The sequence below is a fragment of the Kogia breviceps genome, chromosome 19 (assembly GCF_026419965.1).
Source record: "Kogia breviceps isolate mKogBre1 chromosome 19, mKogBre1 haplotype 1, whole genome shotgun sequence".
NCBI lineage: Eukaryota > Metazoa > Chordata > Mammalia > Artiodactyla > Physeteridae > Kogia > Kogia breviceps.
The window spans coordinates 50,036,586-50,063,129 of NC_081328.1; the positions used below are offsets into that span (position 1 = coordinate 50,036,586).

Here is a 26,544-nt window from a genome sequence, read left to right on the forward strand (position 1 = left end):
CTTTCTCACACCAAGTCACCTCCTGGCTGGGTTCCCCTGCCAGCTGAGCCCACCTGAGGTCAGATGGGAGTCCATGGGGAGCTCGGGGGCGGGGGTACCCAGCCAAGCATCAGATCCAAAGCAGGGAGGAGCTGCAGGTTCCTCAAAGAGCCTGGATCCCTGGCTCCGAAGAAAAGAATGGGCATGAATGGGGGGTGGGGGTCAAGGTTGGGGAGAGCAGAGGAAGCGAAGGGGAGACACAGGGCGGAGTTGGGTACTGGAGAGACTGGGCGTCAGAAGGAAGGAAGGAAAGAAAGTGTCTCCAACCCCTCCCACCCGAGTAGCTGAAAGAGCTAACGGCCTTGCCACTTTCCCCTCAGAAAACTGGATGGATTTTTCAGCTGGGACCAGGAAATTTCACCATAGTGTTAAATGAAGCAAAACTGAGGTCTCTCCCACCACTCGGCCCCTCCCGACTCACTCACGGCCTCAATCGGTTAGTCAATCAAAAAGCAAGATATAAATAGCTCCTTCTCTCTTTCAACTCCACAGAGCTGGGGACAACAGTTGACTCTTTCAAATCGCTCTCATCCTGAGGACCCCCCCACCAAAGCCCGTCATTCAAACGCAATACCTTGCTTTCAACCAGTGCTCAGAGCACAGGGTAAAACAAGAGGGGAGTTCCCTTCATTTCAGCTAGAAAAATAGGAGCCCATCAGACGATCTGGCCGGGCAGCACTTTGCACAGCCCCAGGGGAGCCGCTCATGTTGTGGGCCACCTGATGGATGTCCTGGAGTTGTGCAGTGCACAGCCTGGCCGGCCTCACTGGGCTGCCCTGATCGCTCATAGCTCAGGCTGGGGTGGCCCCTTCCCCAAAGGAGTGGGATGTAAAAAGGAGAGTGAGGCCATGGCTGGGAACATTCTCAGGCCAGAGCCCGAGAGGCCCCCCAGCCATGCACTCAGGCCCAGCTGGACCACAGAGCCTGGGCGGCAGCTGGAACTTGAGACACAGCACTCCAGCAGCGCTGAGCCACATCACTGCTCCTGGGCTGGCGCTGCGTTCCCACAATGCCTCAGGCCTGGCACCTGCCCTGTCGCACTGCTGCCCTCTCTCTCCGGGCTCATCCCAAGCTTCCTTTTCCCCTCTGAGCTCACTGTCCGTGCCCCTCCCAAGATCTCACTGACAACCATACCCCACCCCCACTCCCACCCCCATCCCATTTCAAAAACTTCCAAATAGCTGATGGAGCCAGTAACTGCAAGATCTGGCCTAGAGCTACAGCGGCCCCCGGGAGCCAGACAGAGCCTGGGGGCAGCACTGTGGCCCAGGAGAGGCCGGAGTGGGAGTCAGGAAGCCTCGACTCCAGACCTGCTCTGCCCCAACTAGATGGGGGGAGGGGCATGTCACTTTCCTTCTCTGGGCCTCAGCGTCCAGTCCCCTCTGGTAAGATGCCAGGGTTTGACTTACTGAGCCCCAAGGCTCTACAGCTGGACACTCGGGTTTCTGTTCTTCCCCTAATTGCCCCCAGAGATCAGGGTAATAGAAAAGGAAAGAAGTGTTCGTATAAAAGCCGTCAGAATCTCCTTAGGGAGAGAGCTCTGTTTTGTTTTGCTAAACCCCTGGGTGGGCCAGAGCAGCATTTAGATGCCCGGAGCAATGAGACAGAGAGAAACCTAAATGATGCTGCATATTCAGCTAGGAAGACTGGAGTTTCCCAGCCCAGCCTAGGAGACCAGGAGGGAGGACGAGGCCTGAGGACATGGGCAGGGGCCAGGACAACGACCCAGAGGGGCTAAGCAGGATGGGGAAAGCTCCGCTCCGCTGCCATAGGGATGACCCGTGGGGAAGCGTGGGGGTGGGGGTGAGGGGAGGACTGCGAAAGGCAGGGGTAAAAGAGAGAATTGTCATCTGTTGGCTGTGCTGAGCAGAGGTCCGAGCCCCCACCCCAAATGCCCCCACCCCTGTGGAGGGTTTAGGGAGGAGGGGATGATGTCCTTCCCACTAGGTCAGTGTAGGGGACACAGAGGAGGCAGGAGGGGAGACATCCAGTAGGATGGTTAGGACTCCACGCTTCCACTTGCAGGGGACACGGGTTTGATCTCTGGTCGGGAAATTAATTAAGATCCCGCGTGCCACATGGTGCGGCCAAAAAGAAAAAAAAAGTCAGCAGAACGAGGGACCCCAGAAGACCAGAGGGGTTATAGACTGGGGCTAAGGAGACAGATCTCAGATGGGTCTGTAAGGCCACCTCCGTCAGACTGGACGGAGACCACAAGATACCCTCCCTGCACCTGGGGTTCGGGGGCCACTCCCATTGTCTGCAGATGGTGCAGGACTCCAGGAGCTCCTGAGACCTCAGGAGACAGCCCCCCACCAACCCACCCCCACCCCCATCACTTCCTGAGGAGCTCCAGGACACTAGGCACGTTTTCTGCCCTGGAGGAGGCAGGGGGTGGGTCCCGGGAGGGAAGCAGGCCACACACACAGCCAGTCCAGCTGCTCAGCTGCATGATGTGCCCCCTAGATGCCACCGCCGTCCAGGACTACCAGTAGAGCAGCCTCGTGACGTGGCTTTGCCCTGAGTCACCTCACCGCTCTCAGCGGCGGCTAAACTGAAATGTCTTTAATGTGAGGCCCCGGTGACACAGCTCAGAAGTCACACAGGTTCCCTCCATATTTCCATATAAATAAGGAAAGCTGGGATGCTGAGAGATACAAATAGTCCTTACATATATCGACAGGGGCGCTTTATCACCCACCGAGGCCCCGTCCCCTCCCCAGACGTGCTCTCTGTTTCTCTCTCCTCTCTGCCCTTGTCCCCTTTCTTGTCCCCACCCGCCACCCGTTCCCACTGGTTCCTGGAAACTGAAGGAGCCCCCCGCCTTGCCAGACAGAAGAGACCTCCCGGGCACTCGAGAGGGGGCTGTGACTTGGGTGTTTGCACAGCTGGAGGAAGGTGCACACTTGTCTCTGCACGCGGCCAACGCGGAAACCAGCTGAGGCCACGGGAGCTCTGGGCAGCGCGGGAGACAAGGGCAGGCCCTGGCTCACCCATCCACTGCCGGCCTCTGAGAAGAAAAGCCCCCCTAGCACCGAGATCCAGGGCCGGAGCCAGCCAAAGAGCAAGGAATTACGTCTCTGATATTCCCCAGGTTTCAAGGCTGGCAAGGGTCCGGGAAGCCTGGCAGGGCCAGTCCACAGCGGAACCTCAGGGCGGACACAAGCAGCTGAAGCCAGGACCTGTGGCCTGCAGCCCTCTCCCCTGAGACTGCCTCTGACCCCTACTTCAAGACCAGACAGAGAGCCAGGAACAGCCACACAGGCTCTGGGGGATCTGCTGCGACCCCAGGAGGGAGGCCTCAGGGATAAGTTCAAGTCCCCTCTCATTAGGAGCGAAGCAAGTTCCTCTTAGGACAAGAGCAGGAAAGCAGAGGCAGGAGGCAAGGAGGAGGGAGTGGGGTGCGGCGGGAGAACTGCAGAGGGAGCATATGAAAAAAAACCACCCTCCCCCGAGGCCCAAGCTGGGTCCAACTGCAGCAAGAGGGAATTAGGTTAGGCCTCCTCCCAGCTATGATTCTCTGCTCAGCCTCCTGCCTCCCTGAATCTTAAGATGAGTGTGCAGAATACAGAATGAGATGTCTGTCACATTTTTATCCCCAAACTGGAGAACTTTATCACAAAATAGGAACTGGCCCACAGGGGAAACCAGAGCCTCCCCAGGGAGACCACAGTCCGTAAGAAGCTGTGGAAGGGACGCTTTTTAGAGAAAACCCTTCACCCTGCCCCTCCCGCCCCCCGCCATGTCCTCCACGTCCTCACAGGCTTGACGGGCAAGGAGAGGAGAGGTTATTTCCCTATTTGTGCTCAGACTGTTTTATTGACCAATGGAGGATTTTTCTTTCTAAATCTTTTTTCTAACCCTTAGTGGGTTTCCTTCTCCTGGTTCTGCCCTGGGGCTTCACAGGCGCCCAGAATAAACATTATCCAACATCCAACCCCCACTGTGACCTCCAGGATCGCTCCCCAGACCCCTTCACAACCGCCCCCCACTTCCAACCCCATCCTTCCCTGGGCGGCTCCTAGGTAGAAATGCTGGCACCTCCTAGGCTGTCTGCAGGGCCACCCCAGGTCCGGGGTGGGGTTCTCATTTGAGGGGTCATCTCTTACAGGATCAGGATTCTAAACCCACAAAGTCAACTAAGGGCTTTTCCAAGTCTCTGCTTTGGGTCTGTCCAAGCAAATCAACTGAATCCAAGGGCATGAAAAAAATTGAGGGGACGATGGGACCTGGAAAGTGGACCGAATTGGGGTCAGTTCCCAGGGGTTCGCAGAGGGCTCCCTCCTTGCCTAGCTCCTCCTCCTGGCCTTTACTCCCATATTCCAGGCACGAAGCTTCCGGCACAGGGGCCTGGGAGGCGTGAAAACAGTTGGTCTGAGAACTAAGGTCACAACACACAGGAGACCTGGCCACTCCACCCCCAGGTGCACCCAACACAAATGCCCATGTGTGTCCACCACAGACATGCGCTGGAATGTTCACAGCAGCACCATTCACAAACGCCCCAAATTGGAAATAGCCCAATGTCCGCCCCGGGGTAGAGTAGATAAATATATATTGTGACGTATCTACACAATGGATGCTGTGCAGCAGTGAAAACAAACGTCTGCAACCACACACCACGAGACGGATGAATCTCACAAATGTACTATCGAGAGAAAGGGGGGCACGCAATGGAACGCCTGCCGTATGATTCCATTCTCATAAAGTCAGACAACCAGGCCACATTCCTCTGCGCTATTAGAAGTCAGGGTCCTGGAGTCCTTGGGGAAGTACTGAGGGGAAGAAGGCCTGAGGGCACTTCTGGGGATGGATCACGCTCTGTTTCTGGATCCAGGTTGCTGGTGCACGGATGGGTTCAGTTTCTGGATACTATACTCTGATAGGAAGCTTAACCATGTGTATGCGCGCGCGCGCACACACACACACACGCCTCTAGTCTAACCGCATGACCCTGGGCAAGTCCTCTGCCCTCTGGGGCTCTGCCCACCCCTTAGACACAACAGCTAGATTGGAGTTGGCCCCTTTCCCCCTCTGCCAGGCAAAACTGCACAGTGCAGAGCATGGCAGGACACCCACAAGCCACCGGTCCTCTGGGCACTGGGCCCACCCCCTGCCAGGATGGGGCCCCCAGCCCCTACCAGGCAGATGAGCAGAAAAACCAGAGCTCAGCCATGCACCCCCCCCAACCCAGTCCCTGATTCCCACCTCCTGGGGCCCTGACTTTGCAGAAGGTCAGCCTGCCCAAGCCCCCTGCAGCAGCCCACCCAGACAGACACGCCCCCTTGCCAGGGATGGCGCCCAGGTAGCTTCAGCAACGCTCCCTGTACCCCCTCCCCCACTCTCCACCTCCCTCCACACCTCCCCGAGCTACCCCTCAAGTGCATCTCCACAGCCCCCCCCCATCCTCAGGAGTCTCCCACGTAGAGACCCCGGTACCTCCTTGGTCTTCTTTTCCCTAAACATTCTTTCCCGCAATGCCCCCGTCTCAGACACACCACATCCAGTAAACGCTTACAGAGCTCACAGAGCTGCCAGAAGCTGCTCGAGACCCTTCATATACGTTATCTTCACACCCCCTCGTGACAATCCTGGGGAAGAGGGTACGGTCAGCCCCGTTTACCAGAGGAGAAAACGGAGGCTCCGAGAGACCGAGGGATCTCTGTGAGTCAGAGAGGGGATAGATTCGTTTACATTCAGGCTAGAATGTCTAATAAATGTGAAATTCCTGCTGGGAGCTGTTGCAAATTTACAGAAGTGCGTGCTAAACCAAAGGCATGAATCTAAGGAGACACCAGATGGCAGAGTAAGTGCCCCTCGGAGCACCGACCCTAGATGACAACCCATCCTACTGGAGGGTTTATCGGCTGCTGGGCAGAGGGGAGCCGGGTGAGGCCTGGGGGGTTGAGAAGGTGAATTTCAGACAGAGACCTCCCCAGAGGGGCAGGGGAAAGCCCACAAAGAAACCCCCCGAACAGTTCCAGAAACCCCCTTTGCCCCAGTTTCCCCACTATGTGTCTCCTTCCCACGGTTACTGGGAGAGCCCCCATGACACACTGAGCAGTTCTGAACTGTTCTCCATTCTTCCTTGAGTAGGATGAGGGGGGAGCGGGACCCACCTTCAGGAGAAGGTCTCCCAGGCCACCACCCCGTCACACCCTCATGCCACGTGAGCCCATTTAATCCAACCGCTGAAAACAGTCATTGCTTTCCTTCTCTGAAGGTGAGTTAAGTGATGTGGTCAATGGCAGACAACTAGTAAATGACGAACCAGGGTACAAACCAGGTCCATCCGGGCCCCACAGCCCATGCTCTGAACCTCCGTTCCACTGCCTTGCGAGTATCACATGGGCAAGAATGAAGGACCAGAGAGCTTGGAGACAAGACACGTGAGCCCACGGCAGGCCTGCCCTCTCCCCAATGCCTGGGCCGAAGGTATAGAATATGTGTATCTCAGAGAGACAGGTGTCATATCCAGAAACTTCAAACCACGCCACTAGAGAAGCAACACAGGCAGCCTCTTCTGACGCCTGGGAGACCCCGCCTCAAAGGCCCCTCCCGGCCTGAGAGGCTAGACCAGAGGAAACCTGATCACCGCAGCCAGGACAAAAACCAAAGCAGTGTGCAAGGCCCCCACTGTTCACACATCCACCAACGAGGTGGCCAGATGCCCAAGACAGAGCCCCAGCAAGCCTCTTGCAGGGTTAGGTTCAAAGGCTTCCCTCTCCTCTGACCCCCAAACCCCTGCACCCCTTTCTGACTCCCCTTTCCCCACCAACATACCTTCTGTGCGGACAGTGAAGGGGGTGTCCCCTGGGCGCCGGGCTGAGAACTGGCCTCCCAGAGACGTCATCAGGAAGCAGAGTGAGAAGAAGCCAATGCCCAGGACAAAAAGCCTGCGGAGAGCAATAGGGCAGGTCAGGGTTAGGTCAGCACATGCACCCCTATCCTGTAAGGGCTCCCTACAAAATGAATGAGTGAGGAAGGGGTGGATGGATGGAGGAATAAAAGACCAGGGGGTTGAGCTCGCAGACCAGTAGGTCCCCCATCACACAGGATAAAGAGGGCTGGACTACAAGGAAGTGGCCACATGCAAAACCGTGCAGGGCAGTGAGGCATCCTTAAGGTACAAGGTTGGGCAAGTTCTAGCCTCCAGATGGAAGCTGGCTCATGGACAGCAGAGGCCCTCAACGTGTGGTCCCCAGATCGGCGCCACCAGCATCACCTTGGACATATCAGAAATGCTCATTCTTGGGCCCTAGCCCCAGGCTTACGGAATCACACACTCTGGGGGTGGGATGAGCAATGCATTTTAACAAGCTCTCCAGGTAACCCTGATACACGCTCAAGTTTGAGAACAATTGGTAGAGATGGAAACCGCAGGACCTGACGCCAGCCAGAGGGCAAATAACTGGTCCAGACAAAACCCACCTGGAGTCCATCAATCACCTGGGCCCTGATCAGCCCTTGTTGTGTACAGTCCTCACTGCAGCAACCAGCTTGAACACATCCTTGTCATGTTCAGGGCAGGGGGTGGGGAAGGGCTCCCATCACTACCAGATGGTAAGATCTGGAAGGGCAGGGTCCTGTGGCTGCCTTCTGTGTCCAGACTCCCCCTATCCACATCTTCACCAGGCAGGCACACGGCAGATTACACCACGGCTCACAGTGAGCCGTGTGCACGGGTGTTGCTCAGGTGTGCAACACCTGTGCACGGGGTGTCATACAAGTGTGTGCCATCACAGTGGTCAGGGGAGTTGGCCAAAACACGACTGTTTATACTTCAACACATAGTTTTTGATTACATCCCAAGTGCCAAGAACTAAGGTATCCCCAGGGGGACAGCAGGGAACCCACCCTCAAGTCTGGCCCCAGGCTCCTGCTGCTTCTATACTAGATTCTGGGCCAGCACAGCCTCAGGGAAGCAGAGGTGGAGGCTGTTCTGGGATTTTGAATCTACCCGAGGACTTGATGAACTGGCAGAGCTGAAAGGGAAGCCCCCTCCGCCCAGGTCGGGGTGAGGAACCCCATCTCCGGTGGAGCCAGGCTCACCATGGGGGCCCCCAAATCATGCCAGAGACCCCCAGCCTTCCCACCTCCACCTCCATTCTCAAACCCCACATTTGTTTGTATCTCTATGCAAGACTTGTTTATGAATTTTAATCTTCATTATTTGAAACTGGCAGAGCAGTATTTAATTAAAATTTGATTCATTAAAGAAAACACATAATTGTAGAAGAAAATAAAAGCACAACAAAATTCCCAACCCATATTTAAAGGAAGCTGTTAGAGATTAAATCAGAGAGGGGGCCAGAACCCAAAAGCAGAGATGGCACAAGGAACACAGCTCCCTCACCTCCCAGGGACCCCTCACTGAATTCCACCAAGCCTGGGGGTGGGACTCTAGCCCTGGGATCCCCAAGATGAAGTCAGGCTGGTCTCAGGCTAGCAGCCAGAAGGACAGTGTAGCGGGAGGGTGGTCACACATCCAGGAAGATCCTGGGGGGAAATCAGCAGTTTGTCCCCTCAGCCTGAGGATAGGGATGGGTCTCTCCAAGTTTCTCGTCCCCCACTCCCTCTCCCCTTCCACAGCTATGGGGTATTTGTATTTAAAGCTGGGGACCTGAGCTGCCAGGGCCCAAAAACCTGCTATGAGAAAGGTTATCTAGGCCTTTAGCCCAGAACCTGAAGCCCCAGAACACCTCATCTGCATCTCTCTCTGCCAGACCCAATCCTGGGGCCATTTACAGTAGATTCAAGTTAAAATGGTTTCGTCCACCCATGTATCCACTCAAGCAACATTCCAGAAGGAATTATGGAATAAGGACCCTGCCAGAGGCTCTGGGAAAACCATTGGGAATAGGGCTCCCAGCTGCCCTTGAGAATTAACAAGTAGGGCTGATATGGTTGGAGGTCGTAAACCCCCGCCCCCCAGCGCATCTGAAGGGGACTTGAAGACTTCACTGGTGGCTGTGGGTCTCTGGGAAGCCTAGGTAACCCTGAGAGGAAGTTACATAACCTGGGGGTGGGGAGGGGAACCTATACAACCCCACCTCTGCATCCTGCTTTCAGAAAAGAGCCTGAAAGAGCCACAGGGGCAGGACCCAAAGGGAAGGAGCGCTAGGGAGCTGGCGCTGTCCATGGTGCTGGCACCAGCCGCTACCTCCCTCCAATTGTGCCGGGAAATGTCCAGCCAAGCTGGGGTCAGAGGCTGGGCTTCCCACGGCCTGGAGGGAGAGGCCCACACTGGGTGGGAGAGACAGGGCCGAGGACGGTCTGGGGTGGCTAGGGATTTGAGGATTTCCCCGGAGGAACAAGGCCCTTTCCAGAGATGCTAGCTTCCCACCTGCTTCCCATGGGAACTTTAGGGCGTGGGGGCTCCTGACACCCCCAATCACCTGCCCAAGGCTCCATTCTGGGGACCCCCAGCTCTACGGTCGTCCCGAATCCTCTGGACATTGGTGGTCCAGCTTGACCCCTGCCGTCCTAGAGGTTGTCTCCTCAACTCTGCACCCTACGCCGGAGGATCCAATAGCTGGAGGCAATGGCGGGGCGGGAGCCACGTGAGCCACTGTCTTTCCATTAGAAGAAAAACCAGCGGGGGGCATGGGAGGGGCCGGGTCTCCGCCTCAGGTCCGAGGGGAGGGCCTCAGATTTGGCCCCTCCCGCTCCGCAAACTTCGGGCAGGTCTGCCTGTACAGCTCCTGCCTTCGCGGGTTCCCTCACGCGCCCGGACCCCACCTGTGGCCGCGTCCCGAGTGCGGCCCACCCCCGCCCCCCCGGCGCCGTCCGCCGCTCAGCCCCTGGGCGAGGTGGCATCCTGACTGCGCTGGGCACCCATCGCTTAGCGCCCCCTCCCCAACGCCGGCTGCAGGCCCGGCTCCGATGGCGCTTGGGAGGGGCGGGAGCTGCCCCGGAACCGCCGGGCTCTGGGGGCCCCTGGGGTGGGACTAGCAGAGGCCAGGCAGACCCCGATGGCCGTAGCCCTGCCTGGCCTTGACCGCCGAGGTTGGGGTGGGGGGTGTCGGTCTCTGCTTCCATCCCGCCTCCACTCTCTCGTCGCCCTTGCGCCCCCCAGCGCCGCCCCTGCCCCAGCCTCTCCAAGGCCCGCGATCGGGGATCGAATTCCCATCAGAGGGGTCCTTGCCGCAATCTCGGGGACCCTCCCGTTGGACAGAGGCCCGCACCCCGCGGAGAGGAGTGCGCGCGGAAGGCGGGGCCAGAGGGAGTGGGACAGGCAGAGGGGGTGGGCGGGCCGACTCAGGGCTCCACTGGCCCGCCAGGTGGGGGTACCGCCCCGCACAGAGCGCTAACTTTGCCGCGGGGCTGGGCCGGCCGCGAGGTGGGGAAGTACCGGAGGGGCAGGGAAGGGGCACCCTGGCTGGGGCGACTTCCAGGGCCCAGGACCACAACATCGGTGACTCCTGCTCCCATTCCCACCTTCACACCCCGAGTCCTCTCCAACCTCGACCAAACTCGGTACCCGTCCCAGAGTTACACACCTCCCCACCCGAACCGGAACCCCAGCTCCATCCCTTTCCCAGCCCCACTAGCCACCACCAAGGGCTGAAGCACAAACCGCCCCCTCTGCTAACGGGACAGGCAGCCTCGGGACAGACACTCTCACAGGGACTGACCTCGCCCACCCCAACCCACGCCCCCTTGGAGAAAAAGACCTCCCCACGCCAACCGGGAAACAACTTTACCGAAAGGGTCTCAGGGTGACCAGGCATCTTCTGACCATTATCTTCCCATCGGGGTTGACTGTGATCATTGTTCAAACTTGTCTGGGCGAGGAGCCGCGGGCGAGGCCGGACTCACCGTCCCGGGCCCTGCTCCTGCCACGTCCGGGCCACGAACCCGCTGCGGGCCGAAGCCGGGTCCGAGCGACGCTGGGGACGCGGGGGCTCGGCGGCTTCGCTGTCCGGGCCGCGGCCCGCGGGGTCGGCGCGGCCTCGGCGGGCAGGGGAAGGGGAGAGCGGCGCGGCTGCCGGAGGGCGGCGAGGGCGCCCGGCCGGGCCGTCTCTGCGTCTCCGCCCTCCCCGCTTCACATTCTGGGGGCCGGGAGGCGGCGCGCCCCCAGACCGCCGGCCGCGCGTCTGCCTGCTCGGGCTCGCTCTCTGGGCGGGACGGCGCCGCGGCGCGCAGACGGGCTCCCCGCCGCGGTCGCCCTCATCCCCGGGCCCGCGCCCTCGGTGCCGGCTAGAGGCGGCCCCGGGCCCGCGTCCCGGCCCCTCGCGCCTCCGGGCCGCGCCGCTCCCGGGCCCCGCGCCGCGCCGCGCCCATGGCTCCGGGCAAGGGCGCCCCGCGCCCGCCCTGCTTCCCGCTCGCTCGTCTGCCCGCGCTCGGCTGTCTGGCGTCCGGCCCCGCGCCGCGTTACGCCCAGAGGCGCCGCATTGTTTCCTCGGAGGAGGCGGCCGAGCAGCGGCTGGGGCGGCCCAGGAGAGGCCGCCGCGCTTCCTCGGCGCGCAGGCGCCACCTCGTGGCTGCGGCCCAGCAGCGTGCTCTCCCGGCCCGGGGCGGGGCGCGGGGCGCGGGGCGCGGGGGGCGGTGGGCGGGCGTCGGGCTGGAGTCCTTGAGCCTCCCTGCAGCTGTGCAACTTCCCCGGGCTGGATTTCGGAAGCAAACCGGGTGCCACCAGCACTGAGGGCCGAGAACTGCTTCGGCTCCTGCAGAGGACAGAGGAGGTCGGCGCTGGGAGGCGATCCCCCCTTCCGCCCGGTGCCAGGGCCCTCCCTCCGGTCGCCGGCGCTGCCTCTGCCGCCGCAGTGGGCTTCTGCAATAGCCCCTTCACACCCACAGTGATTTCGCTTTGCAACCTTCGCCCATCCTCTGGCCCCCTCTGAACAGAAACTGCAGCAGCTCCCCCCTTTGCTTTCTGATTTCAAACTCAGCCTGTGACACTGAGGCTCTTCCCCTGATCCCAGAAGCAGTGGCGTGCTCTGTGGGTCTGGGTTCTAGTTTCAGACCCTCCATTGACCAGTGGGTGATGCCTGAGAGTCAGGGGGACTCCCGGGCCTTGGTCTCTCTGCTATGAAATGAGAGTGACCCGAGGTTCACTAATGCTCCTTGCAACTCTATAAAGCATGCACGTCCCCCCTTCACCCCCACCCCACCCTCCCTCCACTTCTTGACTCTGGCGAGGTGTTTGCAACTGCAGAGAGGGCTCAGCGGAGCACCGGAGGCAGGGCAGCTCCCAGAGCCAGGCCTGGATCTGAGGGTGCTGCTCAGTCAGGAAGAGCACTTGCCAGGCCAGCTTGGCCAGGCACAGACGGAAGGCCCGGGCTGGGAGGAGCCCAAGGCCTCAAGCCACGTGTAAAATGACATGGATGACCCTGAGGGTCTTTCCACAAGACAAAACCTTTATTCTGGTCCATCCAGTCCTTGCCTGGTCCAACTAGGCCCCCGGCCTCCAGCCCCTTTGCTGCCCACCTAGCCCACCTCCCAGCCCCTTCCGAGCCATTTCTCACCAGCTGTGACTCTTGTTCGGCTTTTCCTGCTCGTTCCTCATCAAAATTCACCTGTCCCATGTTCCATTACCTCATCGCCTTGCTCTCCGCTGATATGAAAACCGATGATGAATGGGTATTGGCGGATTAATATGTTAACTCCAGCTAGGTAGCCAATCTACACGGAACAGGGACACGCTGACCAGGCCTTCATGCCGAAGAGTGACAAATGGTGACGGGAAATTTGGGCATCACGGCAGGCTGGCCAAGATCTCTGAGGGTGCGGGCGGTCTCTGCTGGGGTCCCACTTGTCCCTGGGCACCTACATCTGCTACACACTCAGGCAATAGCTGAAGCCTTGGATGTCAGGGCAAAAGCCACATCTACACTCGGGCATGAAATGCCCCATCCCATTGTGTGCACCTCTCCCGTAAGTTCAGGGGGTCACATTCGCTTCTGGTTGGCATTTAGGCCAAAAGGGAGGGGAGAAGACGGGGGTCTCCCCAAAGGCACAGCCATGTCTGGTGTGGCTCATCTGGGGAGGTGGCCTTCTCTCAGCCGGAAGCCAGATTTCAGAAGGTGGGAGAGGGTGCCCCATTGCAGGCTCGAGCCAGGCAGGGAGGCTTGGGGCAGACAGTGAAAGATACTGAACCAGACCACCCTGCTGCCTCTTCCTTTCAGAGTCCATTTCCCCTTTGTCAGCCTCTTGTCTGTGGCGAAATTCAGTGTATGTGGCCCTGCTTGCCCTCCGCTGTGCTGCAGACATTAGGAGCAAACTTGTGAATTGTCAGTCATGAATTGCCTGGCACCTTGGAGCCCTCCCAGCAGGTGGTTATGATTTTTCTTGTTATTGTCCACCTGTAGCCGCCGCTGCTGGTGCCTCGTCCTAATCCCCGGGCATTCACCTCTACATGCCAGAAGGCAGGCCCCGGAGAATACATGCAACGCTGCCTGAGGCTTTTTTCCTGGCTGTGAGAATATGCTCGAACACGCAGGGGCAAGATGGAAGTATCAGGGAATTCATGCCCTGCAAGCAGCCTTCAAGGGCTCCCTCTCCCTCAGGTGGGAGACTCGGTTCCCAGAGTTCCCCGAGCACCCTCTGCCTACAGTAGTAACCGGCCCTGTCATGTACCCCATGTTGGCTTCCTTCCTTCCCTACCTCATCCCCCGCTCCTCCATCCATGTTCCTGAGGCCGCCTCCCACATAAACTACTGGCACTTGAACCCTTGTCTCAGAATCTATTTCTGGGGAACCCAAACTAAGACCCTGGCTTATAGGCCAGGGGTTCTCAGCCCTGACTCACAGCAGAATCACCTGCAGAATGCAGTCCTTATTTGGATTCGGTACCTAAGATGGGCCCTGGGCATTTTTATTTGGCCATGTTGTGCGGCTTATAGAATCTTAGTTCCCCGACCAGGGATTGAACCCGGACCCTCGGCAGTGAAAGCACAGAGTCCTAACCACTGGACCTCCAGGGAATTCCCGGCACGTTTGGAGGGTTTTGGGGGTTTTTTGTTTTGTTTTGTTTCGTTTTGTTTTTTTAACATCTTTATTGGAGTATAATTGCTTTACAATGTCATATTTGTTTTTTAATGCTACAGGCTATGCCCACATAGGTGGCCAGGGTGGAGAACCATTGGAGAAACTCCCATGTTCTAGATACATACCCACCGCCTTCAGATAAGAAGCAGAGTGACCCTAAACAAATGAGAGGAGAATAGGGGACACTTCTGCTGGGGGGACACATCCAAGGACCCAGGATGCCGGGTCACACCAGATTCCAAAACCCTCCCCTTTCTACTGTTTTACTCTTTTGAGGCTATAAACAGAACCACAAGCTAGCCCAGCGTGGGGGTCAGGTGCAGACCCTGCATCAGCCTGGGCGCTCTAAATGTGGCACTTCCTGGCTCTCTCCCACCAGCCTCTGCGTGACCTGATGGTCTGGCTACAGGGGTCAGGAGAAGCTCAGCACCAGCAGGGGGCCCTGGCCAGGCAGTGGCGGGGGGGGGGGGGGCTCTGTCCAAAAGGGGAGCAGGGGGCTTCCCTGGTGGCACAGTGGTTGAGAGTCCACCTGCCGATGTAGGGGACGCGGGCTCGTGCCCCGGTCCGGGAGGATCCCACGTGCCGCGGAGCGGCTGGGCCCGTGAGCCATGGCCGCTGAGCCTGCGCGTCCGGAGCCTGTGCTCCGCAGCGGGAGAGGCCACAACAGTGAGAGGCCCACATACCGCAAAAAAAAAATTAAAAAAATTTTAAAAAAAGAAAGGGGAGCAGGACTCCAGGGAAGAAATTTGGGGAAAGTGGGTGATGTACTACTGTTCAGGGGTGTCGTACTCAAAATACCTAGATGGTGGGCCATGCAAAGAAGGGAGGGGAGCTAGAGTAGTCTCCTAGGTGCGCTGTAACAAGCGGCCACAGACTGGGGGGCTTCCAACCATAGAAGTGTATTATCGGGACTTCCCTGGCGGTCCAGTGTTTAGGACTCGGCGCTTCCACTGCGGGGGGCCCGGGATCGACCACTGACTGGGGGGCTAAGATCCGGTATGCTGTGCAGTATGGCAAAAAAAGACAAAGAAATTTATTCTCTCACAGTTCTGGAAGCCAGAAGTCCTAAATCAAGGTGCTGGTAGAGTCAGTTCCTTCTAGAAGCCCTGAGGGAGACTGTCACGTGCTCCTCTGCTGGCTTCGGGCGGGGCCCAGCACTCCTCGGCATCCCCGGCCTGTAATTGCATCTCTCCAGTCTCGGCCCCTGTCTCCGTGTGACCCTCTCTGTGTGTGTCTCTCTGTGTCCTCTCCTCTTCTTATAAGGACCCCAGTCATTGGATTCGGGTTCACACTAATCCCGAATGACCTGATCTTAACTAATTACACCCGCAAAGATTGTTTCCAAATAAGGTTATGTTCTCAGGTTCCAGAGGGACATGAATTGTGGGGGGCGGGCACTGTTCAACCTACTTCAGGGACCTGGTAGAAAGGGGCTGGAGTGATCAGAGAACACCAAAGACTGGAGGTCCCTGAGGGGACGTGCCGCCATTGCTTTGTGACTCTGGGCCCAGTTATTTCAAGGGAGTCAGAAACCTGGGCTTCTCACGTGTGGCCGCACAATTTTAAAATGCAGACTCAATATCTTTAGAACATTGTGCAAGACCGATAAAATCCTTTGGAGGTCTGCCATCTGGGTCCTCCTGCAGATGTCACCCAAGGGCAGAGCAGAGAGCCCACCAGCCCTGCCCGCCCAGCAAGTGCAGCTTCCCTGAGGCCAGGTCCGCCTCCCCCCAGCAAAGACACAGGGCTGCCCTCCGGAAGTTCAAGACTCCTAGTGGTTCTAGGGGCTCCCTGGGGAACTCCCTGTCCCCTTGAGGGCCCCCCTGGAGCCTCCTGGGGCATCCCAGCTTTGACTACACACCCACCTGCCCAAGGCTTCAAGGTTGCTTCTGGAGCTCACAGCGGCCTGGGGTGGGAAGAGGAGAGAAAGAAACAAGTGGTTTACGGTGTTTGAAATCCCCATTTAATGTGCTCCGACTGCCGCAGCAGACAGCACAGTAAGAGGCAAGAGGCCGTTGTCCTTTGCCGGAGAGCGGAGCATTAATTATGTCATAACAGCGTTTACTGACACCGCACAAATCAGCAGCAGCCTCGCTGGGCGGGAACAAGCAGCCGCACGCAGCCTCGAGCCGGGCAGGGCAGCCGAGAAGTGGGGAGAGCTACTGCTCCAATTCATCTTTCATGCTTTTCTGTTTCACATTTAGGCTAATCCTCTGACTGAAAAGCAGCGTCTGGGCTTTATTTTTATTTATGACAGAAGGCCATTCTGCTGCACAGCTTGTGAGAGCAGGGAACACAGCCATCGTACTTCCCTGTTCCACAGGGACGTTAGCTGCTATGTCTGTGTCTGTGTCTGTGTGTGTGTGTGGACGGGCAGGGAACCCCAGGACAGACTCGACAGGGGACCCTCCCAAGTGGACCCCATCCCAGCGCTGGAGACAAAGGCAAGCTCTTCATTTAACATGACCATGAGACTCCATTTATAGAGCACCTACCAGGTGCCCAGAAATGACTCAGGGATTCTAAATATGTCACCACAGCTATATGGCTATTTTATTTAAATTTTCTTTAGCAGGGCAACTTGAAAAAAATGACTCCCAGGACTCCCCTGGTGGTCCAGTGATTAAGACTCCATGCTCCCAAGGCAGGCGGCGTGGGTTTGATCCCTGGTCGGGGAACTAAGATCCTGCATGCCACGTGGCATGGCCAAAAAATTATAATAACAAAAAGTTTTTTAAAAAGACCCCCTTTCTTTCTGGAGAGTTTCCCCAGTTGCATCACAGGTCACTGCAGGAGTACGGGAGCAGCCATCTGGGGTGAGCAGAATCGTGGTCTCCCAAAGATGACCATGTCCCAATCCCCATAATCTGTGAATATGTTATGTAACATTGCAAAAGGAGAGTAAGGCAGCAAGTGGAATTAAGGTTGTAAATCGGCTGACCTTAAAATAGGGAGATCATGCTGGATTATCTGGGTTGCCCTAATGTAATCACCAGGGTCCTTAAATACGGAAGAGAGAAGCAGCGTGAAAAAGACTCGAGCGGCCACCTCTGACTTTGAAGATGGAGAAAGAGGCCACAAGCCAAAGAATGCAGGTGGCCTCCGGAAGCTGATTCTCCCCAGAGCCTCCAGAAAGAAAACAGCCCTGCTGTCACCTTGACTTTAGCCCCATGAGATGCATTTTGGACTCCTGATCTCCAGAACAGCAAAATGATTGATACATTTGTGTGGTTTTAAGTCACTACGTGTGTGGTTATTCGTTATAGCAGCAATAGAAAACTGACATACGTCTTTTAGAGCCACCACTGCCAGGCACTGCAAAGGCTGATGCTCCCCGCACACAAGCTCATATCTCTGCTTCACAGATGAGGAAACAGAGGTTCAGAGAGGTGAAGTATCTTGCTCAAGGGATCACTGCAGATCCAGCCTCCAATCTCAAGCCCAGCAGACCTCAGAACCTATGTCACTCACTGTGTTCAGAACCCTGGTCCAGGGGTCCTGGGGGGCAGGCATGAGCAGGCGTCCTCCAAAGAGTTCAGCCCCCAGGAAGAAAGCTCCCTCCCTCCAAGAGCTGCTGGTGGACATGGGAAGCCACCCAGCTGCCTCGGTTTCCCCCTTCTTCTCGCCGAATACCCCTGGATCATCTCAAAAGAGCAACTGCCCAAAGGCTCCCCTCTCTGGTTTCCATTCAGGCAAGGGTGATGCAGGATTTCAAGTTTCGCTGGGCTGTGTCTCAGACCACCTTGGAATCTGTCCCTTTTTAGCAAGATCTCCTGGCATCCAACCCCATGTGGAACCGTCCCCTACTGAGAGGCAAGGACCTCCCAACACCCGGCAGGTGTGGAAAGTGGTCCCTCCCCCCCTTCATCAATCCCACTCTGCCTCCGCCTCCCACGCCCCAGCTTGTTGTGGGAGAGCCGTGATCCCTTCTAGGTCCCTTGAGAGGTTTGAGGAGGAGACAGATGAGGGAGGGTGAAGATGCACTCCCCCAGCTGGGAGAAGGATTTTTGTCTCTTGTTTACCGATGTGCCCCAAATGTCCTGGACAGTATCTGACACAAGCTACATCCAGTAGAGAAGTTTGGGCAGGGAAAAGTAGAAGGGCTGGTTCTAAGGACCCCAATCTGTAAGCCCAGCCCGACATGTTGTCAGCTGGGGCCATTTCTCACTTTGCCTTCTCCATGAAGTATCCACTCCCACGCCATCCAAAGAGTTCCTGCCCCAAACCTTCCCTACTTTCCACTGTCACCAAATCTGGTTCCTTTGTGCAAATCCCCATTCACTCTGAGTACCACCCCCAAGGTCAGCCTCCCTGTACTATTCCTGGCTTTTGGGGGTGTATATACACATAGCCCCCGGGGCATGGCCTGGCCCCTGCCCTGCATACTCACCTGTGCACCTGAAGGGCAGCAGTGTTTGCAGGATGTTGGGGGGGGTCTTCTCAGCCCCAGATTGAAGCTGCCTCATTCTGGGAATTCCCTGGTGGTTCAGTGGTTAGGACTCAGCTCCTTCCCTGCTGTGGCTCGGGTTCAATCCCTGGTTGGGGAACTAAGATCCTACAAGCCACTGCCTCACTCACTGCAGGAGTCTGGAGTTAGAGGGGCCTGTGCTCCAATCCTGCCACCCCATCCCTGCCTTGATCGGGCAAATTATTCTCAGAGCCTCAGTTTCCTCACCTCTAAAATAAGGATTGCATCTACTGTATAGCACAGGGAAATATACTGAGTATCTTGTAATAACCTATAACGGAAAAGAATCTGAAAAAGAATATATATATATATGATCCTACTGAAAACCCGAATGAACTTTTGGCCAACCCAGTATGTGTGTATGTATAACTGAATCACTTTGCTATAACCTTGAAATTAACACAACACTGTAAGTTATCTATACTTCAATTTTTTTAATGGTTAAATAAATAAATAAAGAGTGAGGATGGCACCTAAGAACGTCTCACGGGGCCTGATGCATAGTAAGTGCTGATTTTTGTCTGTCTTATTTTCCTACTAAATTATAAGCTCCTCAAGGACTAGATTCAGGCACAGAGAAAGATAAAATCATTGTTATTCTTAGCTTCCATTTCTTGAGCACCCACCTTGCACCAGATCTACACTAAGCCTGCAAAGTAACAGCTACTATTTCACGAAAAAAACACTGAGGCTCAGAGGATGAAGTAATTTCATTCCTAGGTCTGTTCCCAAGAGAAACAAGAGCACACAGCCACACACAGGCCAGTACACCAATGTTCATAGCAGCGTGATTCAGAATAGCCAAGGAGTGTAAAAAACCCGAGTTGCTCATTGATGGATGAGTGCATAAACTGTGGTGTGTCCTTAGGATGGAATGATAGTTATTCAGCCTTAAGAAGGAATGATCCACAAAAAATTAAAATAGAATCACCATATGATCCAGCAATTCCACCTCTGGGTATATACCCCAAAGAATTGAAAGCAGGGTCTCAAGAGCAGTGTTATTCACAACTGCCAAAAGGTGGAAGCATCCCAAATGTCCACTAACAGAAGAAGGAAAAAATAAAATGTGGTCCATCCATGCAATGGAACGTTATTCAGCCTTGAAAAGGAAGGAAGTTCTTTTTTTTTTTTTTTTTTTCCTTTAATGGGATCTTCCCAGACCGGGGCACGAACCTGCGCCTCCCGCATCGGCAGGCGGACTCTCAACCACTGCACCACCAGGGAAGCCCAGGAAGGAAGTTCTGACACAGGCTACAACACGGATGGGCCTTGAGAACATTATGCTCAGTAAAATAAGCCAGTCACATATTGCATCACCGCATTGATCAGAAAAGTACAGAGCAGGCAAATCTATAGAGACGCAAAGTAGATTAATGATTACTATGGGCTTGGGGGAGGGGAATGGGAGTGGCTGCTTATGGGTAGGGGGTTTCTTTCTGGGGTGATGAAAATATGTAAGGCTGGATAGTGGTGCTATTTGCACAGTCTTATGAATATACTAAACCACTGAATTGTACACTCAAAAGGGGTGGATTTTATGTGAATTATATCTCAAATTTTAATAAATGAAATAACTTGCCCACAAGTACACAGTTAGTAAGGGGGAGAACCGAGATTTGAACCCAGATTCCGTCTCCAAGCCCGAGCTCCCTGGTTGCTCTGTGCTCTTGTGTATCTGCAGACCCAGCACAGAGGGTGCTGTGGACCAGACACCAAATAAATGCTGCCCTGACGGGCAAATGCCTAAGAAGTGAAGGACGGCGGCCAGGTTCCAGGGTTCCCAGTGTGAAGATAGCCCTTGTTCCCGGCCTGTGACCCGCCAAGCCCCCCCACCGAGGGTCTCCAGCATGTTATTGCAACTACTTAAAACCTTCCTCCTAGCATATGGGTCACAAGTTCTGTCTCCCCGCCATCTTCTCTTCTCCAACTGATGAGAAAGAATCTTAATTAAGTGCCCCTTGGCTGCTGGTTTAATTCCATAAATACAAAATTGAAGCAAGCTAATAAAGCCATCAGTCATCCCAAATCTCAGCAGTTCTCTGAGCTGAGGGCTTTTTTTTTTTTTTTTAATACATCCATTTTTAAGATGATGATGAATTGAGTCTTGTTTGGAGTATCTGAGAAAGCTGTGGTCCAGTGAGGTGACACTGGGGGAAAAAGGGACTTGTCGCCCCTGCATGAGATCTCCCACTGGACCCCAGAGGACACACACCTCCTCCCACCCGCTGTGAGGCCAGGCCTGCACCTCTCCACGGGGCCCCATCCCCCCTCAGCCTGCTCCTTCTTGCTTCTGCCCAGGGCGGCTGGGGGGCCGGGGTGGGCTGGGGTGTAGAGGGTGAGGGTGGAGGGGTGTGGGGAGATGGGGGGCTAGAAGTGCGCCCCCTTCTGGTCCCACTCTCTCACTTCATGGAAGTCAGAGGTATTTTGCGTGACTTTCCAGGAACATGTTGAGATGTCTCAGAGAGTCCTGCCCCGCTCCTGAGCTGTACTCAGTCCCACCTGTTGGCACCTGTCCCACAGGTGTGGTCCGCCCAATCTTAGACTTGCCCTCAGGTGGAAAGGGGGGAGCTCAACGAACTCAGATGGTGACATTTTTCAGTTTTGTCCCTCAAGACAGCTCTTGACTTGAAGAAAGAATGGAGCCAACAGACACAGGGGAGCTGACCCCGAACCCCCATTCTGAGCTACCCAGGCCTCTGACAGCCTCTGACATCTGCCTCCCCAAGACCCCTTGCTGGCCCAGAACAGTTCTCTTGCAAAAGGCCTTCACTGGCTTTTTTTTTTCTTTTCTTTTTTTTTTTTTTTTTTTTGCGGTATGTGGGCCTCTCACTGTTGTGGCCTCTCCCGTTGCGGAGCACAGGCTCCGGACGCGCAGGCTCAACGGCCACGGCTCACGGACCCAGCCACTCCGCGGCATGTGGGATCCTCCCGGACCGGGGCACGAACCCGCGTCCCCTGCATCGGCAGGCGGACTCTCGACCACTGCGCCACCAGGGAAGCCCTTCACTGGCTTTTTGATGATTCACCTGGATGTTTGAAATGTACAGAAATTCTACCTGCACGTCGCTGGGGGAGGGGTCACCATCCTCACGCTGACCTAACCCTGAACTCCCAGCATCATGTCGTTTGTAAAGCCGAGATTCTGAGTCAACAAACCCTGGGTCCAGATCCTGGCGCTGCCCCTTGCTGGCTGTGAGGACCAGAGCACGTCCCCCCGCCCAGCTGAGCTCTGGTCCCCTCCACCACGTGAGAGGGTGTCCTGAGAGGCTGGCGCGGGGGGGTTGGGGGAGAGGGGGCGAGAGTCGATGAGGGTGAGGGGCTCAGTGCGGGGCCTGGCACCTCCGGTCAGCCCTCAGGGAATGAGTGTTATCATCTCACAGGGAGGCCCCAAGGCCCTGGTGCCATCTCTCCCCAAACAGCTAGGACCCAAACCCTGATGATGGCAGGAAACCTTACCCCAGCTGGCAGGCTCTGTCCCCGGGTGCTGCTACCCCTGTCCTAATATGGCTGGTTTCTCAGCCAGGCCCGGTGTGGTCCTCCAGCCTCACGGATGCAGAGGAACATGATCTTTCTTCCTGTCTCCTAAGAACGCAGGCGCGGAGCCAGGGGCTCGTGGTAGACTGGACTCACCACAGACTCCTCCGTTAGCACTTTCCATCTGCCAGCTGCCCAGCCTGGAGACGCTTCAGGCCTAGGGTTAACAGCAGATTTTGTCATTTCCTTGTGCATTTTGAAAACACAGCTATTTGCAGGGTACTGGTCGGAATTTGCCCCCTAAGTGCCATCTTTGTTGATTGCTAGCTGGGTCTGTATGTGGTGCGTCACTGCACTTAACCTGCACCGTGGAGATGTACTGTTCACGTACTCCCACTTCACCTGTGGAACCCGGGAAAGCCAGATGCAGAACAGGCAATGAGAGGCACGGGACACAGCGTGCACTCAGCCGGGCCCCAGGACCCCGTCCCTCCAGAACCCACAGTATATGGACAGAGCCCTTCCTGCTGAGCAGAATCTTTCTGGCATATATTCTATTTTTTTTTAATCAAAGTGAAATTCACACAATATAAAATTAACCATTTTCAAATATACTATTTCAGTGGCATTTCGTACATTCAGTTCACTGTGCAGTCACCATCTCTGTCTTGTTCCCAAACATTTTATCTCCCCCAGAGAAACCCCACACCCACTAAGCCTTATCCCCTATTCTTCCCTCCTTCCCATCCTTGGGAATCACTGATCTGCTTTCTGTCTTTACGGATTTGCCTTGTCTGGGTATTTTATACAAGTGGAATCTTACAATAACTGTGTGGTCTTTCGTGTCTGGCTTCTTTCACTTAGTATAACATTTTCAAGGTTCATCCATATTGTAGCATATAGTATCAGAATTTCCTTCCTTTTTATGTCTGAATAATATTCCACTGTTTGGAGGGACCACTCTGTGTTTATCTATTCACCTGTTGATGGACATTTGGGTTGTGTCCACCTTTCAGCTCTTGTGAATAGTGCTGCTGTGGGCTTTTCTCCTCCTCCTTCTCCTCCTCCTCCTCCTCCTCCTCCTCCTCCTCCTCTTTTTCGTTGCAGTACAATTTTGCTTGAAAAAGTAATCCTTGCATGCGGTACAAAATTGTCAAGAATCTCCAAGGATATAAAGTGCCTTGTCTCCTTTCCCCCCTTCCCCCCACCCCAGCTACCGTGTCCACTCCAGTGGAGACAATCTAGGGCACCAATTTCTTGCACCTCCTTCCATTTTGTGCACTGCTTGTAACACACAGTCATAGATAACTACTCAGGCACTTCCGGCTCTGTCCACTGACGGTCTGTGGAAAGCATCTGGAAGAGGTATTCAGCCAGAAGGAGGTCATTCTCTCACAGGCTAGAACCTCCCTCAAGGAAGAGGCCAAACCATCAAAGTGGAGACCCCCTCAGGGAGGTATGAGTTAGAAAAATCTATCCAGTGTGGTAGAAACGGTGTGAATATGGCTCTAAGTTAACAGTCGGCAGTGAAGATGGAAGAATAACTAGTGTGTACTGGGTTGGGGGGGGTGCTTTTCAAAGCAGAAGCTGCAATGCCCATTCAACATCTGATGTACAATGGAGGTTCCACGGCAGGGAGCCAGGAAACTGGGGTCACAGCTGATGACAGAGGAGAAGAGCTGAGAGTACAGCCATTCCGAGGTACACTTGTTTGTTTATAGGGAGAAGTTAGCCACCCGAGAGGGCCTGACTAGGTCCTGGCCACTGTCTCTAGAACAGCTTGCTTGCAAAGTGGGTTCTGATACATGCACCCCACTGTTCACAGTGGCACTATTTACAACAGCCAAGACATGGAAGCAACCTAAGTGTCCATCAACAGATGAATGGATAAAGAAGATGTGGTATATATATACAATGGAATATTACTCAGCCATAAAAAGGAACGAAATAATGCCATTTGCAGCAACTAGGTGGACATAGAGATTATCATACTAAGTGAAGGAAGTCAGAGAAAAATGAATATCATATGACATCACATATATGTAGAATCTAAAAAAAATGATACAAATGAACTTACATAAAAAATAGAAATAGATCCAGACATAGTAAACAAACTTATGGTTACCAAAGGGGAATTGGTGCTGGTGCAGGGGGTGGGGGGTGGGGATAAATTAGGAGCTTAGGAAGATATACACACTACTATATACAAAATAGACAACTGGCGACTTCCCTGGAAGTCCAGTGGTTAAGACTCCAAGCCTTCAATGCAGGGGGCATGCGGTCAATCCCTGGTAGGGGTACTAAGATCCCACATGTGGGGGACTTCCCTGGTGGTGCAGTGGTTAAGAATCTGCCTGCCAAAAAAAAAAAAAAAAAAAGAATCTGCCTGCCAGTGCAGGGGACACGGGTTCGATCCCTGGTCTCAAAGATTCCACATGCCGTGGAGCAACTAAGCCCGTGAGCCACAACTACTGAGCCGGCGCTCTGGAGCCCACGAACCACAACTACTGAAGCCCATGCGCTTAGAGCCCATGCTCTGCAACAGGAGAAGCCACCTCAGTGAGAAGCCCGTGCACTGCAACGAAGAATAGCCCCCGCTTGTCGCAACTAGAAAAAGCCCACAGGCAGCAACGAAGACCCAACACAGCCAAAAATATATAAATTAATTAATTTTAAAATTTAAAAGAAAGATCCCACATGTGGTGTGGTGCAGCCAAAAAATACAATAAATAAATAAATAAAATTTAAAACTAGATAGAGGAGGAACCAAGATGGCGGAGTAGAAGGACGTGCTCTCACTCCCTCTTGCGAGAACACAAGAATCACAGCTAGCTGCTGGACAATCGTCGACAGGAAGACACTGGAACTCACCAAAAACGATACCCCCCATCCAAAGACAAAGGAGAAGCCACATGAGACGGTAGGAGGGGCGCAATCACAGTAAAATCAAATCCCATAATTGGTGAGTGGGTGACTCACAGACTGGAGAACACTTATACCACAGAAGTCCACCCACTGGAGTGAAGGTTCTGAGCCCCACGTCAGGCTTCCCAACCTGGGGGTCCGGCAATGGGAGGAGGAGTTCCTAGAGAATCAGACTTTGAAGCCTAGTGGGAATTCATTGCAGGACTTCTACAGGACTGGGGAAAACAGCGACTCCACTCTTGGAGGGCACACACAAAGTAGTGTGTGCATCGGGACCCAGGGGAAGGAGCAGTGACCCCGGGGGAGACTGAACCAGACCTACCTGCTAGTGTTGGAAGGTCTCCTGCAGAGGCGGGGCAGGGGGGTGGCTCTGTTTCATGGTGGCGACAAGGACACTGGCAGAAGCTCTGGGAAGTACTCCTTGGTGTGAGCCCTCCCAGAGTCTGTCATTAGCCCCAGCAAAGAGCCCAGGTCGGCTCCAGTGTTGGGTGGCCTCAGGCCAAACAACCAACAGGGAGAGAACCCAGCCCCACCCATCAACAGTCAAGTGGATTAAAGTGTTACTGAGCTCTGCCCACCAGAGCAACAGTCAGCTCTACCCACCACCAGTCCCTCCCAGCAAGCCTCTTAGATAGCCTCATCCACCAGAGGGCAGACAGCAGAAGCAAAAAGAACTACAATCCTGCAGCCTGTGGAACAAAAACCACATTCACAGAAAGATAGACAAGATGAAAAGGCAGAGGGCTATATACCAGATGAAGGAACAAGATAAAACCCCAGAAAAACAACTAAATGAAGTGGAGATAGGCAACCTTCCAGAAAAAGAATTCAGAATAATGATAGTGAAGATGATCCCGGACCTCGGAAAAAGAATGGAGACAAAGATCGAGAAGATGCAAGAAATGTTTAACAAAGACCTAGAAGAATTAAAGAACAAACAAACAGAGATGAACAATGTAATAACTGAAATGAAAACTACAGTAGAAGGAATCAACAGCAGAATAACTGAGGCAGAAGAACAGATAAGTGACCTGAAAGAAAGAATGGAGGAATTCACTGCTGCAGAACAAACTAAAGATAAACGAATGAAAAGAGGGCTTCCCTGGTGGCGCAGTGGTTGAGAGTCGGCCTGCCGATGCAGGGGACACGGGTTCGTGCCCCGGTCTGGGAAGATCCCACATGCGGCGAAGCGGCTGGGCCCGTGAGCCATGGCCGCTGAGCCTGCGTGTCCGGAGCCTGTGCTCCACAGCGGGAGAGGCTCGCGTACCGCAAAAAAAAAAAAAAAAAAAAAGGCAAGAGATAGTGCTGGTGAGGATGTGGAGAAAGAGAGCTTTTGTGCACTGTTGGTGGGAATGTAAGCAGGTGCAGCCACTGTGGGAAACAGTAAGGAGGTTCCTTAAAAAATTAAAAGTTTCCATGTGATTATCATATGATTCAGCAATCCCATTTTTGGGAAACGAAATCACTATCTTGAGGAATTATCTGTACTTCCATGTCCCTTGAAGCCTTATTTGCAATAGCCAAGGTATGGAAACAACCTAAGTGTCTATCGACAGATGAAGAATAAAGAAAAATTACATGGGGATTTCCCTGGTGGCGCAGTGGTTAAGAATCCGCCTGCCAATGCAGGGGACACGGGTTCA

General features: G+C 54.9%; 1 protein-coding gene across 1 annotated transcript in view; it reads right to left on the reverse strand.

The window, feature by feature from the left end:
* MGAT5B (alpha-1,6-mannosylglycoprotein 6-beta-N-acetylglucosaminyltransferase B) overlaps positions 1 to 11,256 on the reverse strand; it is a 68,765-nt gene extending 57,509 nt beyond the window's left edge. The window contains exons 1-2 of the mRNA XM_059048821.2: positions 10,746 to 11,256; positions 6,823 to 6,935 (exon numbers count right to left, since the gene is read on the reverse strand). Of these exons, the coding sequence (XP_058904804.1) occupies positions 6,823 to 6,935; positions 10,746 to 10,813 (181 nt within the window). The 5' untranslated portion in view covers positions 10,814 to 11,256. The remainder of the gene's footprint in view (positions 1 to 6,822; positions 6,936 to 10,745) is intronic.
* Between the last annotated feature and the right edge of the window lie 15,288 nt (positions 11,257 to 26,544).